This window comes from Pteronotus mesoamericanus, unplaced genomic scaffold, assembly GCF_021234165.1.
Source record: "Pteronotus mesoamericanus isolate MK-2021 breed Mesoamerican mustached bat unplaced genomic scaffold, CSHL_Meso_final scaffold_705, whole genome shotgun sequence".
NCBI lineage: Eukaryota > Metazoa > Chordata > Mammalia > Chiroptera > Mormoopidae > Pteronotus > Pteronotus mesoamericanus.
The window spans coordinates 14,232,317-14,252,373 of record NW_026555326.1 but is presented as its reverse complement, the minus strand read 5'-3'; the positions used below and the strand labels follow the sequence as shown (position 1 = coordinate 14,252,373).

General features: G+C 37.5%; 1 protein-coding gene across 4 annotated transcripts in view; it reads right to left on the bottom strand.

The window, feature by feature from the left end:
• ASH1L (ASH1 like histone lysine methyltransferase) overlaps positions 1–20,057 on the bottom strand; it is a 220,978-nt gene that overhangs the window by 141,000 nt on the left and 59,921 nt on the right. For all 4 annotated transcript variants that reach the window (XM_054563173.1, XM_054563170.1, XM_054563171.1 and 1 more), the window contains one exon: positions 5,329–9,895. In XM_054563173.1, coding sequence (XP_054419148.1) covers positions 5,329–9,895 — 4,567 coding nt within the window. The remainder of the gene's footprint in view (positions 1–5,328; positions 9,896–20,057) is intronic.

The following is a 20,057-nucleotide window of genomic DNA, read 5'->3' as shown; positions in this document are numbered from 1 at the left end:
AGAAACAAACAAAAATAAACCCCAAAACCAGAATTAGCTATATCTGGCATCACTTCATTTAGCTGCTAATTATATACTTGTATGTCTACAACTGAGCATCTTCAACTCTTTTTTATATGCCCTTCTGTCAAGCTTTCTTATTTCCCTAAAAAGTCCTCTGTATGCCCTGGCTGGTGTGGCTCAGTGGAACAAGCACTGGCCTGTGAACCGAAAGGTCACCGGTTTGATTCCCAGTCAAGACACGTGTGGGTTGCGGGCCAGGTGCCTGGTTGGGGATGTGCCAGAGGTGTACACAATCGATGTATCTCTCACACATTGATGTTTCTCTCCCTTTATCTTTGCCTCTGCCCTTTTCTCTAAAAATAAATAAAATCTCTTTAAAAACAGGCCATTGTTTACTATAGTATTTTTTTTGTTCATTAAACAATTTAAACATGTATTTTTAACTACTGCTGGTGTTTTTTTGGCATTATTATTTTCCTTGGTTCTCTAGTTACAAAGTTGCATAGGTTTTGAGAATCTGCTCACAACTCTTTTTCAAAAACTATTTAATTTTTATTGAATGATTTTGCCAAATGAATTTTTCAAAAACTCAGTTAAATGCCTGTAACTCTAGCTCGAATATCTTTATTGAGCTCCACAACTAGACATCCAACTGCCTGTTCAACACCTCCACTTGGATGTTCTAAAGGCATCTCAAAGTTTATATATACTAAAAAGGATATTTGTGTTTTCCCTAAATCTGTATTTCCTGTCTTCTCTATATTAGGGCACAGCACCACAATCTCTCATATATTCATATAGAAGTTTACCAACACCCCCATCTCAATAGTATCTCATCTAGATTACTACTGTGCTATTGCCAACTAACTGGTTTCCTTATAACTACTTTAGTTCTCTAATACTTCAGTGTTCACACATGAGCCAGAATAGTCTTTTAAAAACGCATATCTAAAATCAATATTCCATCTTTTGCTTTTAGTATAAAATCCAAAATCTTTAACATATGGGCTAGCTTCTTTCTTTCACCACAACTCTCTGAACACCTTCTCTTTTGTAGTGCTTCTACCACAATGATCCTCTCCCCTCCCCTCCATGCCAGTTTTTAAAAAATTACTAAGATCCATCCCAGTTCAGGATTTTTAAAAGCGTTCTTCACAAATCATTAGCAACTGCAGCTGGTGGCTTCTCATCTTTCAAGTTTCAACTTTTTATCCTCAAGACATAGCTAATAATTCTTAAATAGGTACCCTTTTCCCCCTAATTATGCATCCTAAAAATGTTATATTAACTTGACAGTATTTTTCTCAATTATGCCATTATTTATGTACTTACCACTACACATTCGTTATCCTTCTTCACTAAGCTAAAAGTTAATGAAGCCAGATGTCATGTCTTTACTCTCTACGATATGCCAGTGGCTAGAAGAGTGCCAGATGATTTGGATTTTAGTAAATGAATGAATGAGTCAATGAATAAATAAATGAATGAGTGGAATTCTGTTTACCTAGCTAACTGCTACTCATCCTTCAGGTAACAGTTTAGGGTCCCTCTTTCTTTTTCTTTTTTAGAGGGAAAGAAATTCCCTCTAAATGGGAGTCAGTGTGTGAGAGATACACTGATTGGCTGTCTCTCCCAAGCCCCAACTGGGTAGCTGGCCTGCAACCCAGGCATGTGCTCTGATCAGGAATCAAATTGGCGATCTTTCGTTTTGCAGGCTGGCGCTCAATCCACTGAGCCACACCAGCCAGGGCAGTGTCCCTTTTTCAGGGAAGCCTTGCTGGGTTAGGCCCCCACTTCATGCTGTCATAGAACCCTGTATTTTCATATAAGATGTATGTACATGGAGAGACAGACACACACACACACACACGGTCTGTCCAGAAAGTACTTTTCATGTAATATGAAAAATAGACATTTATTGAAGATGATACAAGATACAAGAAACATTGTACATAGGACAATGATGCCTCAGTCCCCTTCAAAGTAGGCACCTTGGGGCCTCACACAGCTCTCCCAGCATCTCTGGCACTGCTCAAAACACTGCAAAATCCTTTGTTATAACTGCCATTATCTGTACTGTTGTATTTTCCTGAATCTCATCGACAGCCTGAAGTCTCTTCCCTTTCAAAGGTGATTTCAGTTTTGGGAAAAGCCAGGAGTCATACACTGCCAAATCTGGACTATAGGGCGGGACTGAGTCACCTGGGTGATTGGATATTTTGTCAAAAATCTCTGCACAAGATACGATGCATGAGCAGGCACGTTGTTGTGATGAAGCTGCCAATCACCATTTGCCTCCACAGCTGTGGCTGTTTTTGTTGTATTGCATCTCTCAACCCATGAAGAACATTGAGGTAGTACTCCTTATTAATTGTTTGGCCTGGAGGGGCACACTCGTGATGGAAAACACCTTCCCAATCAAAAAAACACAGTTAACATGGTCTTGATCTTGCTGCGACTTTGCTGTGCCTTCTCTGGCTATGTAGAACTAGATGACTTCCATTGGGACAACTGGGCCTTTGTTTCCGGATCATAGCTTTAGACCCAGGATTCACCTCTGGTAATGTCCTTCTTGAGGAAATCTGGTTCATTGGTAGCAGTTTGAATCAAATCATTAGCAACTGCAGCATGATGTTGCTTCTGCTCAGGTAGCAGAAGCCACGGCATGAATTTTGCCATGACACATTTTACGCCAAGATCCTATGTCAAAATCTCAGACACAGTCGTTTTTGGAACCCCCTGATCTGCTTCTAGTTCTTGCACTGTCAGTCTCCAATCTTTGCTGATTACTGCCCGTACATGTTCAATATTCTCAGGCATTCTGCTTGTTGCAGTCCTTCTAGAACGTGATTCACTTTCAACAGTACATGTTCAATATTCTCAGGCGTTCTCCTTGTTGCAGGCCTTCTAGAACGTGATTCACTTTCAATAGATTCTCAACCATCTTTGAAGCATTTGTGCCATGCTTTTATTTGGGCTGCACTCACTGCATCGGCCCAAAAACCTTCTGAATCTTCAGAATAGTTTCCATAGAGAAACATTCAAGCTTAATGCAAACTTTGATGCAGATTTATAACTCTACTTGCTCACTTTGAGTTTGACAGCTGCACAATACACATGATCACTCAACTCCATCTACTGCCCCCACTGACTAGTAGTACAGTGCTGTCATTGTTCACGCATGCTCAATCTAGTCCACTCTCCTTGGCTGCCAGGTTATATCAGTGTTTTGCAAATGTTCTCACTATATTAACAATGGCTGGACTTTTTCCGGACAGACCTCGTGTGCAGAACACATATTCCTTTTAACAATTTTAATAACATGTAATGTGTAATTTTTTTTTATTTCCCATCTCTTCCACTATAAGTTCAATGAGAACAATGAACCTATATATCACAAAGACCCACAAAGTAGAATACCTGGCAGAAAGTAAATACTCAAAAATTGTTAAGTACTTATCAAAAATTTGTTGAGATGGAGACTAGCTTTATCAGAGTGACAGGCAAGTCACTCTGTAACGTATATAAATGTCAAGTCACTATGTTATACATCTAAAACTAATAAATACTGTATATGTCAACTGTAATTAAAAATATATTTTAGAAATAAGTGAAATCTTTTAAAAAGTCTAGGGGGTGAATTATATCTTGTTTTCTTCAAGGGTATACAATTAAATACTCTACTGAAAGGTCTTAGATTGCCTCTCTACAGATCATAAAACAAGTTTTTAAAACGAAAAAAAATTGTGTGTTGAATGAATCTAATTAAAGTTTAAGATTTTTTTTCTCTTTATTACATTGTTAAAAACCAAAGAATGCTCAGCTTTTCCACCAATGTAGCTTTTATTTTTCAAGTTCATAAATAATAAAAATCAGGAACAAAAACTTGTTTTTGAGGGCTTTATCATTTCCTGAAACACACAAGTTTTTAATCTCTTGGGTGAATACTATCAATTAACGTCTGTGTGCTTACTGTGTGCAAATCACACTGATAAACACTGTAATATCATTTACTTCTTACAATAACCCTACTAATTCCATTTTAAAGGAAGTAATATTGAGGCTTAAAGAGTTTACTTGGAGAAGATGAGGAAATGTATATATTTTCCCTTGAAATACACACAAGCATACATACACATAATTTTACTTACAACATCAGAGGTTTTATGGACTTCCTAAAGTTATTTCAAATGCTGAGGGTTGATATTGTTGATAAAAAAATTCCTGACTTAGACATATTGTCTAGATCAGTGATTTTCAACTGGTGTGCCTGTTGCAAGAATATTTAAAATATGCAATACCTGACTAGACAGGTGCACTGACTTCTTCTCTGTTAGACTGTCAAATTAAAACATGGCAACAGCCAGCACAATAGCCATCCAATATGAATGAATCAAAATTACACCTATCTTTTTTTTGTCAGAGAGGCAAAAAATATAATTTCAGTAATTAGTTTATGTTTGCCACAAGATGAAAAAGGTAGAATATCACTGTCCTATATGAATGGGCAATGCTTTCTCTTTCTCAATTTCTATATTTTCAATTCTTAAGACACTTTCTAGACATTACAAATGAATTATCTAAACTTGTTTCATGTCATTTTATATCCAATGAAGCAGCTTTTATAGATACCTAAAGGCACCCTGCAAAATGAAGTTCCTCTGAATATTCAGTTAAATTTTATAAGCTGATAATTTGAATGCTTAGATTTTTATTATGAGACATACAGAATTAAGAACAGACTATTCCTATAACACAGAAGTACTTATAATTATTGGATTAGTGTATATAAAAAAATGTAGCATAGCTAATGACTGATAGCCATGAGCCATTTTTCACTAAAGAAACTGTGTAATAATAGCCTACTTGCATAAGAAAGATAAATTATTTTTCTTGATTTCCAAAAGATAATTATTTGTTTCGATAGTGATCTCTCTTCTCAAAACTCAAAATTAATGCCAAGATATGCCTTAAATTCTCACATCTATTGAAAGTGAGAATTCTGAAGACAGTATTTCAAAATATGTTTATAAAAACAAAAACCCATAGATCTATTCTATGTTCATGTACAGCCCTGACTGGGTAGCTCAATTGGTTAGAGCATCATCTTGATATACCAAGGTTGTGGGTTCGATCCCCATTCAGGGCACATACGAAGAAGCAACCCATTGAATCATGGATGGGTGGAAAAACAAAATTGATGTTTCTCCCCCCCCCCCCTTAAAAATTTTTAAAGTTCATGTATACCTTATCAGGCAAACAGTGGGCAAAATAATCTATTTCTCTAACATACGTAAGCAAGAGGCAACAAAATGACCCTCTTACCTGACAAAGTCTGTAACGCCCTTTCACTGGAAGGCAGCGGCTCCTTTCTGTGAGGCCGATTTAGTGAAGTGTCCTGTGCAGAAAACAGTCCAGGGCTGTCAGTTAATTTCTTCCGGCCACTGGTGTTAGGGTTTGGAACTCTGCAGCTGCCTATTGCACTTGTGAAAAGGTTTGTATGTTCATCACTGCTGGCCGGATCAGAGCTGGGAGTGAATCCCCCAAGAGACAAACTTGGAGAACTTTCCGAACAGTCAATCTGTAAAGGTGTCTGCAATCCCAAGGCCAATGAACTAGATTCCGAAGGCTCTCGGTGGATCCACTGTTCTTCTCTGTTTATTAAACTTTTTGAAGAAGAAAGATGAGGGCAGGACATATGACACCGGTGCTTTTCCTTATGTTTATATCGTTCTCCAACAGTATCCTTTCCAAATCGATAGCGCTTCAAAGTCTCCAGGACGGATCTGGAAGAGCCAGTGTCCATGGAAACCTGGGGCTGCTCAGAAGAACGGTGTTCTCTATGTTTGTGACGGTGTCTGTGTTTGTGCTCAACCATCCAACCATAGGCCATTTCAGGGGGAACACTAGGGTATGTACTCATGGAAAGGAGAGGAGTCCTGCTGGTTGTAAGAAAGGCCTCCTGTCGAAGCAGCTTATGCTTTTTCTTATGGTATTTCGTGGGATTGAGAAGTAAATGACCAGCATGCATATAGGAAGGAGGTGGAAGTGGAGTAGTGAAAGAAGGAGATGGAGGAGGTGGATAAAGAGTAGGGGGATACCTTCCATAGTAACCCAATCCTATGGGAGCAGCTGTAAGGGGTGAGGGAGAGTAAGGCATGCCATAAGAGGGATAGAATCCAGTACTAGAAAGAGGAAAACTAAGGCTATGCATAAAAGGCATTTCAGCCATTGCCTCCCTCATCTTAGGGGGTCTTCCTCTCTTTTTTTTTAAGTCAGGCTTTCTAATGTAGTGCAAAGGGTCTAAGGGGAAAGAAGGATGTGTATAGAAACTATTAAAGTTGATTCGAAAAATAGTTGGCAGGAGGTCTCGGGGGATAAAATGATGACTTCGATGGGTGATTCGAATTTCACTTAGACGACTTATTAATTCCTCCAGATCTGCAATAAAGTCTGGATCCTGTCTATTTCGGAGTTGGGGATATTTCTTTTTCCGTTTTCGTTTCTGCCTTTTCATCTTGTCATAGCTGAGGTAATCGTGATTCCTGCGCTTACATTTATGCTTATGTTTTTCTTTAAGACTGTTTAGAACTGTAGAGGTTTCAGGGGGAATCAGAGAAACATGCTCAAAGGAATGCCTCCTCTTTTTTTGCCCACAAAATTTCTCTGCCCTGTCTGATGTACTATTGTTATCTGTTCCAATTCCACTATCACTGGGAATGGTCTCATCACTATGAGACTCACTAATGGGAGAAGGAGTAGCTTCTTTCAGAGATGTGAGTTCACTCAAATGTGAAGGAGAATTTGGCAACAAAGTAGGAGGAGATAATCGCCTCCTCCCCTTTGAGGCCTTCTTCATTGCAAGAGTCTGAATCATACTGCCCTGTCTGGAGTGTAAATGCAAATATGGCACTGAACTGGGTTCAACAAAGCCTGCATCACTACTTACAGGGCTCTGACCTCCACTAGTCCCAGAAGACTGAGAGCAAATAGGTGATGGAAGAATTTCAGAACTACTAGCAGAGGAAGGCAGTAAAGGGGGAAGGATCTGTCCTAATGCTGACCCAGCTGCCTGCTGAGCCGTTTGCTCAAGAACCGCAAGGCTGGTAGGGCTTCCAGAAAGAATGCCATTTAAGACAGTTTTTGGTTTTCGACCTCTCCTCTTTCCTATGTAAATGGTTCCTTTCTTACTGACATTTATCTGTTGTCCCAATTTAGAGCCAAATGTGGCAGCAAGATTTGACACTGTATTATGGAGTTTGGATTGCACTTTCCCTTTATTACTTGATTCTACAGAGCTCGAAAGAATCTGATTCAACAGTTTCTTTCTCTTTAAAGTCTTCATTTTATTTATTTTGCGGATAATGGTTTTCATCAATTGTCCATTGTTTCTCTTGATAATTTTTTTATCTGGTTCCATCTCAAGGTCACTCATACTACAGACAGTTGGCCTATGACTGTCATCTAGGTCATCTGGATCCTGAAGTTGATCCTCACTCTCAAAAAAATCACTGCTACTTCTATGGTTGTCACTTTCAGACTCTAGCTTGCTTGGACTTTCGGTGGCAACAAATGGAGCCACTGATAGTACAGGTGGCTTCATCTTGACTGGTGACCTCATCTGCCTCTTAGGTCTGCCTCTCTTTTTTGGAAAAGGAGACACAGACAGACTTTGTTTGAAGGAAGGAATTTCAATTTCTGGTTGCAAAATTGGAGGTTCTTGTTCTTCCTTAGACTGCAAAGAAAAAACTTTAGAAGCAGGAATTTTTAAAGTCCTCTTAGGTGGACCTTCCAGTTGAGGCATCTCTTTAGATTTAGGTCTTCCTCTTTTGGGCTTATAAATATCAGATAAAAGGTCACTAGACACACACATACTAGAGGACAGTTTGTGAGTAGCAAAAGACTTATGAGATGGTTTTTCACTGTCGGTTAAGAGAGCAAGAGATGGAGTTGTAGATTTGCTCAACTTTGGCAATCGGCGTTTAAGAAAGTCATGATCTACAAATGAAGATGGTCCAATGTTTTTCATAAATTTGGCTGGCTCAGAATTACTATTTGATAGTGAGCTACATGAAACATTTTTAAACAGCTCTGATCTTTCCAACTCTAGCCCTTTTGGAGATCGGCATGTGCTTCTTGCCACCACTTTAGTCCACCGAGGTTTTCTTCCTTTCCTTTTTTTTAATGGTTTGGACTGCAAACTATTGCTTAGGCTCTCAGCAACTTGGCAGTGTTTGTCAGAGGCAGTTACTGCACCAAGTTTTAGAAAGGGCTTGTTACTAAATAAACTAGTGAAGTTAACAACTGAAGGAGTAATTGTATGTACACTGGATTCAGAAGTCAAACTTGGCTTTTTTCCCAGAGAAGAGCTTATTCTTGGAATATCTAGATGTGTAGCTTTTGAATCACTCAGCTCTTTATCAATCCCTTTACATTCAATATTCATGCTATGACCCACAGGCCTAAGACCAATGTTCAAGTGGGTACTTTCAGAAGTAAATTGGTTCTTTCCACCAGATTCAGAAACTTCTTCCCTTATTTCTGTGGTAGGACTCAAAAGTAATGAATTAGGAGCTAACTGTGGAGAAGTTTCAGGGGGACTTCTGGTTAAAGGATTAACAGATACAGTAGGTGATGCGGAAGGGAGAGTGCTTTCTCCTACTGCACTAAAAGGGGATTTAGCTGTAGATGCATCAGAAGCAGCTCCCATTTGAAAGTCTGGAGAAGTGCAATATACAGGAGGTTGCTTTTCATGCTTCGAGGTTTCATACGACCCCCTTTCACTGGATGAGAAACTATCTTGCTGAATGCATGTTCCTTCATTAAACATTTCTTTCTCCAAATGAATGATTTCTTTTCGGACTGAGAACTTTTCCAATATGCTTTCTTTACTCTGCCGTACAACATTCTTCTCAAAAGTTTTGCTGGTGGCACTGTCTTTCAGGGATTCAGAAAGTTCCTGACTTTCATGACTACTGACATTTGTACTACAAGAAGCCTTAAGTGATTCCTGAGTGGAAAGCAGTGCTTCAGCTTTAAGGTTTAGGGCATCTTTACTGACCAGTCCTGCCACAGGACAACTCACTAGTTTCTTTCCAATGTCCTTATTAACTAATCCCATTGTTGAATTTGCTACAATCTTCTTTGCACAGTCCTTGGCCACTAGGCCAACAGTAGAACCCAGTTTCTTTCCTAAGTCTTTATTAACCAGTCCAACCACAGTGCCAAATCCTAACTTCTTTCCAGATTCCTTATTCACTAATCCTGGAACAATACCAATTCCTATCTTCTTTCCTGAATCTTTGCTAAGCAGTCCTACTGTAGTGATAGTCCCTGGCTTTTTGCCTAAGTCTTTATTAATGAATACCGCTGTAGTGCCAGTTCCTAGTTTTTTCACAGAGTCCTTATTGACCAACCCTACTGTTGCATTAAACACTGGCTTTTTCCCAGGATCTTTAGTTACCAATCCAACTTCTGTGCTAATAGCTGGTTTTTTTATTAAGTCCTTATGTATTATTCCAGCTACAGAGCCAACGCCTGCCTTCCTGATCAAATCCTTGCTAACCAATCCTGAAGGAGTAGTGCCAGTACCTAATTTCTTTAGTTTTGTCTTGGAAGACTTGGAGGGAGGACAAGTTGCAATAAGCTGTGCCAACTTTTCTGTTACACTTGTTCCTCCATTGAGTAATGTCCTGTCCTTTAAATCAGGATCCTGGCTACCAACAAGAGTGGATGATGTTGCATTAATGTAATCTGTCATTTCTGAGTGTACTGGAGAAAGCTTCTTAGACAAAGGATTGTTTTCTCCCTGTGAATGAAGATGGATGTTTTCTTCAGATTGGCATTGAATGGCTGCAACATCACCTGCTTTCTTGTACAACTTTGAAGGGTCCTAAAATTTGAACAAGAAAAAGGTTTCAGAGAGGGTAAACCTTATACCACGTCAATTTAGTATTACAATCAAATAAACCTATGGATCACATGTCAGATATAGGATAAGCAATAGTCCTTTAAAAAAAATCTAACTGAACTAAAACAACTAATTGTAAAATACATATGGAATCACAAAAGACAGTGAGTAGCCAAAGTACTCTTCAGAAAAAAGAACAAATTTGAAGACGTCACATTCCCTGACTTCAAAGTATATTACAACATTACAATAATAAAAAGTAGGGTACTTGCACAAAAACAGAAACATAGTTCAGTGAACAGAATATAGAGCCCAGAAACAAACCTACATGTATATGGGCAACTAATCTACAGCAATGGGGCCAAGGAGTATCTTCAACAAGTCATGTTGGACAAATACATGGGAAAAAATAGACAAATGATAACATAACCTTATAATATGCTTTGTGCTTGAAAAGACTAAGATTTTCCTTTTTGTATTCCTATAGAAACTCTTTGGTTATTTTATTTATAATAACATTATTGAGACATAATTGACATATAATAAAAGTCACTCCTTAAAGCACAAATTCAATAATTTTTAGTATATTCACAGAGCTGTACAACCACTGCCAGTAATTTTAGGACATCTGATAAGGCTTCATTTATTTTTGCATATGTATACTTCCAGATAACCTTGAGATCCATTTGAAAGTTTTTTAAAATTCCAAGTGGATTTTTAAAATTTTTTAATTTTAGAGAGAAGGGAGAGAAGGGAGAAAGAGAAGGAGAGAAACATCAATGTGCAAGAGATGTATTGATCTGTTGCTGCTTGCATGCTCCCAACCAGGGACCTGGCCCACCCAGGCATGGGCCCTGACTGGGAATCAAACCAGCAACCCTTGGGTTCACAGGCCAGCACTCAATCCACTGAGCCACACCAGCCAGGGCTAAAACTCCAAGTGGTTTTAACTTTGTATACTGACATAGGAAAAACAGTATCTCAACATCAAGTTTAGCTCCACAATAACAAAGTAAATTTATTTACTTAGTCAAGCTTTTTGGTGTTACTGGATATTTATAATTTTATTTACATATATCCTAAACATTCACTCAAGTTTATTTCTAAATCTTATAAATAGTGCTGTTACTTTTGTGAATAAACTTTGTTATATTTTCTAATTATATAAGTTGATGCTGTTAAAGAATGCTACTGATTTTATTTACCTTATAACCTTAAATTTTTGCTCATTTTTTTCAGCAAATAGGTTATTAAGCACCTACTGTTTAAGTGCTAAGAATAACAGCAGTGAGGAAAAAAATCTCCTTCACCATGAAGGTTTCACTACTAATGCATGAGAGGGATAGAGGCAATAAAAGATATGTGAAATGTGCTATAAGGAAAGGCCGAGCATGAAAGGAGGAGAGGATAAAACAAGGGTGAGAAAGGATTTGCAATATTAAAATAAGTTGCCAAGGAAGTCCTAATTGAGATTATATTTACAGAAAAACCCAAAGGAGGTAACAGAGGCATCTACGTCACTATCTGAGAAAAAACAATACAAAAAAAGGAAACCAGAGCTAAGGCTCTGAGGTAGGAACTTGTCTGGTATATTCAAGGAATCCAGGTTAGCTGGAGTAATCAAGGGAAAAGTAGTTGGGCAGGAGGTAGGCAGACAGACTTTTATAGTCTAAGAGATGGGAAACCATTGGAATGTTTTACAAAGAAAAGGTTGTGACCTAATTCTTCATTCAACAAGTATTGCGTGACATTCATTGTTGGAGATACAGCAAAGAACAATAAAGACAAAAATCCATGCTCTCATGGAACTTAACATTTTAGTGGGAGAAAAACACAATAAAGAAAAACAATACATTTTAAAAATATTTTTTGTTAGAAGGTGGTAACTGCTCCGGGAAAACCAGAAATCAACTTAGAGTGCTAAAAGAGAAAATGCAAAAAACTGAGTTAGGTGTCTGGGCTAGGCCTTACTGATCCAGTAACCAATGAACAAAGACAAGTGAGGCAGTTAACAGAATATCAAGAATGCTAGTGTAGCAGGACTAAAGCAATTAACTAGGCAGAATAATACAACATGTAATCAGAGAGGGCTAGTTGGATCGTGGAAGGCCTTTAGGCCATTATAATGGCTTGTGCTTTTACTCTGAATGAAATGGGGAAGCACTAAAAGTTTTTGAGCAAAAGAGTGGCATAATTTCACTTACATCTTTATATATACCCTTCCTCTGTTAGCATAGGTAGTTAGGTAGTTACTAATAAAGGGAGCAAATGGAATCAGACATTAAGCCTAATAAACTAGGAAGCTCATTCAGACATCCAGCCCGATTCACTAGGAAGCCACAACATTCACAGGCACCCCAGGGGACAATCACATCCTCTGCCAAGGGGACTTCATCCTTGACGTAGACAGGAAGAATTGGCCTACCCGTCATTAGCAAAGGGAGAAATAAAAACAGCAGAAGAAAGTCCTCTGCTAGGCACATGCACAGTGGAAATCAGATGATGCAGCAAAACTTTGGGGCATGTATAGTAGGAGCCAAAGTGACATGAAAGGGCAGAGTCTAGCCTGGAAAACCAGGAAGAAAGACTGGATTGTTTAGGGGGAAGGCCCAGCACAATCCTGTGAAGGATTAGAAAAGCGACTGGTTATTTTGAAAGAAACCCTGCTTTCACCAAAGCCCAAAGTAATGTAATCAAAGCTTAACAAAGGACTGTACGGGTAGCATGTGCTTGTCTGATCATTTAAGCACTCTTCTTCTCATTGCAACCATGCAAACCTGGTAGTTGTGCAGCTTCAAGCGTGGGCCTGTGTGCAGCAGCACAGTGCTGGCCAGAGCACAGCTGGGGACAGAGACTGAGTTGGACTTAGTTTTGGCATGGACTGAACTGAACTATAAAAGCTTCAGATACCCTGCTGATGCCAGGCCAGTGGCACAGAATCACTGGGCTCTGATCCTTCTGGGATTCCTCCACAGTGAGACAGTGCTTAGCCATCTAGTCTTGTCATGGATGAGACACTGGGCACCTGGGGACAGTCTTATTTTTGCTCCAATATATCTTACCACTACCCCTCAACCTTCTATGCATGAGTCCCCAAAATGTTTTCCTTGTGATTTCATGGGACAGATCTATTTCCACTGGCAACATCACTAGCTGCTCTCTTCATAAAGCTACAGGGATTCAAGGATAATAGGATGGAGTCTTGTTAGCAAATTATATTAATCTTGAAAAGAGATGATAGTGACTTGGACTATGGTAAAAACAGTACAAGTGATGAGAATGTAACAGACTTTGGTAGGAGAAGGATTAAAGGTGATTATCAGGAGCTCTTTTTGGACATGGTCTGTCTGAAATGCCTTCTAAACATCCATATAAAGGAAGTCTGAGCAGGAATATTCAAATCTGGAAGGCAAAAGCATGCAGACATTTAAAGCCTCGAGCCTGGTTGATACAACCGGGTGAGGGTGAACACAAACATAAGAGTAGAGGACTAAAGACTAATGCTGAGGTATTGCAACATTAAAAGATCAGAAGATGAAGAAGAACCAGCAAAGACTGATGAGTCAGAAGGTAATAAGGAGAAAAAAAACATACAGTGAGTATGCAGTACATTGAAACTAAAGTGAGGGATAGACATATTTCCAAGAATAACAACTGACAGATCAAATAAAAATCACAACATGTATCTGTTCGATTAAGCATTGTAGTGGTCTTTGGTAACCATGCAACAGCAGTTTCTGTAAAGTACATAAAGTACATGAGCAAAAACCTGATTGGAATGGGCTTAAAAGAGAATGGGCAGAGATATTTAAAACTAGGTAAAGAACAGGGAAACAAATGAGGATCGGAGCCAGAAGATAAGTGGAATCAAAGTAGCTTTTAAAAGTGAAAAACGATGGCATCTTTTTAGTCTCAAAGGAAAAACAGCATTTTAAAACGAGATGAAAAGCCACACACCCCTGAAGTTTAATACACGTGTGTATGTATATATATAGTATATCCTAGACAATTACCAAATTCTAATGAAATTTACTGAATCATTTCATCGTTCATCCTCTGATGCAAAATGCTACACTTCCTTTGTAATAAATTCTTGACCATAAATGAGGCTATTATTAGATACTACATTTTGGGTCACTAATTTTCTGTCTATCCATTCACCACCACCACAACGTTCTAATCATTTTAAGAAGTGAAAAAGAAGGATTTATGTTCACATCAGCATTATTCACAAATAGCCAAAAGATGGAAGTAACTCCATCAACATTCATCAATAGATGAACAATAAATAAAATGTAGTATATACATATATAATGGAATATATTCAGCTTTTAAAAGGAAGGAAATTTTGATACATGTTATGACATGGATGGACCTTGAAGACACAATGCTAAATAAGCCAGTCACAAAAAAAGATATACTATATGAATCCATTTATATGAAACTGGGGAAATCTGAATAAGATCCTAGAGTAGACAAATTCATAGGCAGAAAGTAGAATGGCAGTTACTAAGAGTTACGGTAAGGAGGTAATTGGGAGTCACTGTTTAACGGGTACAGAATTTCAGTTGTGGAAAATTGAAAAACCTCTGTAGATGAATAGTGATGATGGTTTCACAACAATGTGAATATACTTAACGCCCACAGAACTGTACATTTAAAAATGGTTTAAAAGATTTGATGTTATATAATTTTACCATGATTAAAAATTTTGCAAATAAATTGAGAGAATTAACATCTTCAATGATGCTTTCTTATTCAAAAACATTTTAAGCTTTTCCATTTGCTCTAGACTCAGTAGTGTTCTGAAAGCTTTCTTTATATAGATCTTAAACCCTGAAAATTAAGTTTATTCCTAGATATTTTATCTCTTTTACAATGGAATCTCTTCTTCCATTTTATTTTCTGGTTATTTATCTACATAAAGATTATTGATTTCTCACTTATTATTCTATTAGTCAATCACCTCACTGAACTCTCTTCTAAATTTATAAGCTAATAATCTTGGGATTTCAAGGTATACAGTGTCACTTGCAAATAACAATCTTAATTACTTTTTCTATTTTTATCCTGAGTTGACCAACTTATTCCACTTATTTTCACTCTTTCCCTTTTAAATAATATTTAAAAGTATCTTCCCTTTAAATGCAGCTTTACCTAAGAACCAATTATTTTATTTTCTAGAAATTCTCGGATTCTGAAATTTTCCAGACTGTAAGGTCCTTTTCTTGTCTGCTTTTATTAATTTTTAGTTTTAATGCATTATGATCAGATAACATTATTTGTGTTTACTTTTTTTGTGGTAGCTTACTGTTTTTTTTGTGAGTATTCACCTGTTACAGTCTGAACTGCACATCCCAACAATAAAATGTTGAAGCCCCAATCTCCCAATCTGACTTTATTTGGAGGTAGGGCTTTTACAGAAGCCTTTACTTAGATTAAATGAGGTCATAAAGGTAGAACCCTAATCCAATTAAAATAGTGTCCTTATAAGAGAGAAAGCCAAAAGATCTTTCTCTGCATGCACAGAGAAGGACATGTGAGAACACAGTGAGAAAAGCATGTCCCTAAGCCAGGAAGAGAGACCCCAACAGAAACCAACAACTCTGATGGCTAACTGATTTTAGAATTGTAGACTCCAGAACTGTGATAAAATAAATTATGGTTTATAATCCACCTGGTCTGTGATATTTTGTTATGGCAACCCTAGTAGACTAATACACTATAATATTTTATTATACTCTGAATTTTCACAGCCTAAACAATTTTCTTTACTATGTAGAATGTGCTTATTTTTTAAAAATTTATTACATACAAAAATCTGAAACATATACACTTCTGTAGAATTTTAAAGAATAACGTATACTTAGCGTTCAGTATTTGCTAACTCTATACGATTAGTGATTAAATTAGCATACTCTTCCTATTCCTGCCTCACCATCCAATTACATATGATATCAATGTTTTTACTATATTATCTTTATCAGTTTTATCAACTCAAATGACACTGTATGACAACACTATAAGAAATCAATATATATTTAAACTACTTTTCCATTTTGATTCTCACTTCTCCAATTTTTATTAATTTATAAAAGTGACGGCAGTCCTTTTGTTTTAGCTTTTCCATTCTCCTGGATGGCTAACAATAAGAATAAAGGATGTCTTCCAGTTTCTTGAAGAATGAGGATTTAGAATTCTATAAATTTGAAAGTTTAAAAACATCTGTCAATATCCTTTTAGTACCAGTGAAGTATTCAAATTGTGGACATAATGGGCATTGCTCCATTGTTTTTTTTTGGTTCTAAATTTTGATGTTTTAGAATATCTTGAATTTTAATCTGGCCACAAAGATTTTCTTACCTTTCCTGATAAACTCTAACAATGCAACTGTTGTTTCCATGATAAACTTTCTATAGGAACATTGCACAAGATCTAACAAGTGTTTTCAACTCTATATATTGAAAGTTTCTATTACTTCTAAAAATTTCTTACATTATGCTGTTAAAAATTAATCTAAAATTCCTGCCTTCACCTTTGAAAATACCAATTTATATATATATATATTTCTTCTACCCTTTGCCATATATATCACACCTCTCCCATCCTTTTAAACTTTGCTCATTTTCACTTCATTCCTTCTTTCCCACTGTTTTCACATGTGCTTCTTGCTTCTAATTTCACTTTTATATAAGTATTTTTTTATTCCACTTTTTTCCTAGGGAGCCTTCAGATGTCTCACCTGTTTTCTGTGTTCTTGACTTATTGTCTCATTCCTTATACTTTTTGTGTTAAGGTGACTATTTAAATTTTTATAATTCCCCAAAAAATATTTGGAAACAGTATACTTGCTACATCTACAATCCATTCTGAGAAAACATGTCAGTTAGGAAAGCTCTGTTTTGAACTGACAGTATTTTTTTATTTCCTAATCTTTCTTTAGCTGATGTTTAAAGGCAATATTTGTTTAACTTATTTTTCTGACTCATTCTCATTTTTATTTTACATACTGTCTTTGGTATTCTACAGATTCACTAAGATGTGTTTCAGTATAGACATAGCTTTACCAATACTTTTCAGAACTTGTCTTTCATTGACTAATTAATTTTGGAAAATTATCTGCAAATATTGCATCTAGTCAATTATTCTTCAGGACTCCAATTAGAACCTACTACGTTTCCTTTTACCATCTTTTATATTCTCTTATTCTTTCTACCATATTTAATATCTCTGGCTCCAACACATTCTCGGTAAATATCAACAAAGGCGTTTTTCATCAGGAAACTATACTTTTCATATCAAGAAAATATATTTCATTATCTTCTTTTGAAATTTTATCTGGTTATTTCTTTAAAGATTATATATTTTTCAGAGAGAGGGGAAGTGAAGGAGAGAAAAACCTGTGTGCAAGAGAAACACATCCCCAGCTGGGGACCTGGCCCGCAACCAGCCATGACCGGAACCAAACCAGTGACCTTTTGGTTTGTGGGCTGGTACTCAATCCACTAAGTCACACTAGCCAGGGCTATCAGGTAACTTTTAAAAGGCTTACCAGGGAGTGGAATGGGCAGGCGAGGCGGTAGCTGGCAGACCAGGCTGTCTCACATTCCCATGCAGATAAACCAGGAGGAACAAGTGGGGAGGGAGACAGACTGCGAAACAGTATTCCAGGGCCAGGAAATAAAGCCTCAGAACCTCTGGCTGTAAAAACATCTCATGGTTGCGCTGGCAGAAGGAACTGTAAGTCTCTCAGGATAGTTCGTTTGAGGGACCCCTAGGGTCTAGAACGTACACAACCCCACCTGCTGAGAAAATCAGCACCAGGGCAGCAACTGGAAGCATGCCAGTCACTTGCAGGAAGCAGGGAAGTGACTGAAAGTGGGGCAAGAGCCCAGCAAGCTGCACTGTTCCCTCACTGACCCTCCCCCATATTCAGCCCCAAGACACAACAAAGTTGGTTGTCCAGCCCTGGTGAATACCTAAGGCTCTGCCCCTTACAACATAACAGGTATGCCGAGACAAAGAAATGCAGCTCAATAAAAAAACAGATCAAATCCCCAGAAAAAGAACTAAGTGAATAGGAGTCAGTCAACCTATCAGATGCAGAGTTCAAAATACTGGTAATCAGGATGCTCACAGAAAGGACTGATTACAGACACAAAATAAAGGAAGAACTGAAGGCTATGCAAAAAATGAAATAAAGAACAATATACAGGGAACCAACAGTGAAGGGAGGGAAACTGGGACTCAAATCAACTATTTGGAACAGAAGGAAGAAATAAACATTCAACTGTAAGAGAATGAAGAAACAACATTTTAAAAAAGTGAGAAGAGGCTTAGGACCTCTGGCACAACTTTAAATGTACCAACATCTGAATTATAGGGGTGCCAGAAGGAGAAGAGAAAGAGCAAGAAATTGAAAACGTATTTGAAAAAATAATCAAAGAAAACTTCCCTAACTTGGCAAAGGAACTAGACATGCAAGTCCAGGGAGCTCAAGGAGTCCGAAATAAGTTGGACCCAAAGAGGGTCACACCAAGACACATAATAATTAAATTTTGAAAATTTAAGAAAAAGAGAGAATCTTAAAAGCAGCAAGAGAACAGAAGGGAGTTACCTACAAAGGAGTTCCCATAGGCTGTCAAGTTGATTTCTCTAAAGAAACTTTTCAGGCAAGAATGGGCTAGCTAGAAGTATTCAAAGTCATATGGACCTACAGCCAAGATTACTCAATTCAGCAAAGCTATCCTTTAGAATGGAATGGCAGATAAAGTGCTTTCCAGGTAAGGTAAAGTTAAAGGAGTTCATCGTCATCAAGTCCTTATTATATGAAATGTTAAAAATATTATCTAAGAAAAAGAATATCAAATCTATGAACAGTGAAATGACAACAAACTCACAACTATCAACAACTGAAACTAAAAAACAAACACACACACAAACTAAGCAAACAACTAGAACAGAAAAGAATTATAGAAATGGAGGTCACATGGAGGGTTATCAGCAGGGAGGGAGAGGGGGAGAATGGGGAAACGGGCACAGGAAATAAGAAGCACTAACTAGTAGGTACAAAATAAACAGGGGGAGGTTAAGAACAGTATAGGAAAGAGAAAAGCCAAAAAACATGTATGTACAACCCATGGACATGAACTGAAAGGGGGAGGATGCTGGAAGCAAAGAGGGTATTGGGCAGAGGGGGAGAAAGGAGAGAGAAAAATGGGACAACTGTAATAGCATAATCAATAAAATATACTTTAAAAAAAATCCATACCTGGTATTTGCATGTGCATGTGTGTGTTTCTAAAAATAAATAAGTAAATAAATAAAATAAAAGGCGTATTGATATCTCTGGGTTATTACAACTTTAAGTCTTATAATGATTTCCAATACACTCACTCAATATTCTTTACACAACTGTATTATCTAAAGTCTTCCAGAATTTAATCCTGTGGTTAACTGTGCCTGCTGATTACTGTTGCTCACGATAACCTTCTTGTTTTCTTAAATTTTTAATTCTGAGCTCTTCTTCAGTGTTTTACACTGAGGATATAGACCCTGAAGAATTCTATTTCCAACTCCCCACCTTGAATGTGCTTAAAATAAAATGTAGGTATATTTTAAATTGTCTGGCTAGAACTAATTGTGCTGGGAAAAGGGTAAATATACATATAAATGGAAAACCTGAGATGTACATTTTTAAAATATTGAAAAGAAAAAAACAATTATCTCCAAAGAAACATCAGCAAAGATATAAAAAGAGGACTTAAAGCAGAGATTAAAACTTCTCGTAAGATGGAGGCGTAGGTAAACATGACACTCACGTCCTTGCACAAACACATCAAAAGTGCAACTAAATGATAGGACAACCATCACTCAGAACTGTCAGAAATCGAGTTGAATGGAAGACTGATAACTACAGAATTAAAGAAACCAAATCCATCCAGACTGGTAGGAGGGAGGGGCAGAGACAAAGAATGGACTGGCTGCACACCCATATATGTGGATAGAAATTCAGGAAGGATTACCTTGGGAATGAGGGGTCTCATTCTCACACAAACCCAGGGTTTCAGTGTCAGTAAAATAAGTCCTCATAACATCTGGCTGCAAAAACCAGCAGGGACCAAGTTGGTGGAAGAAAATTCTG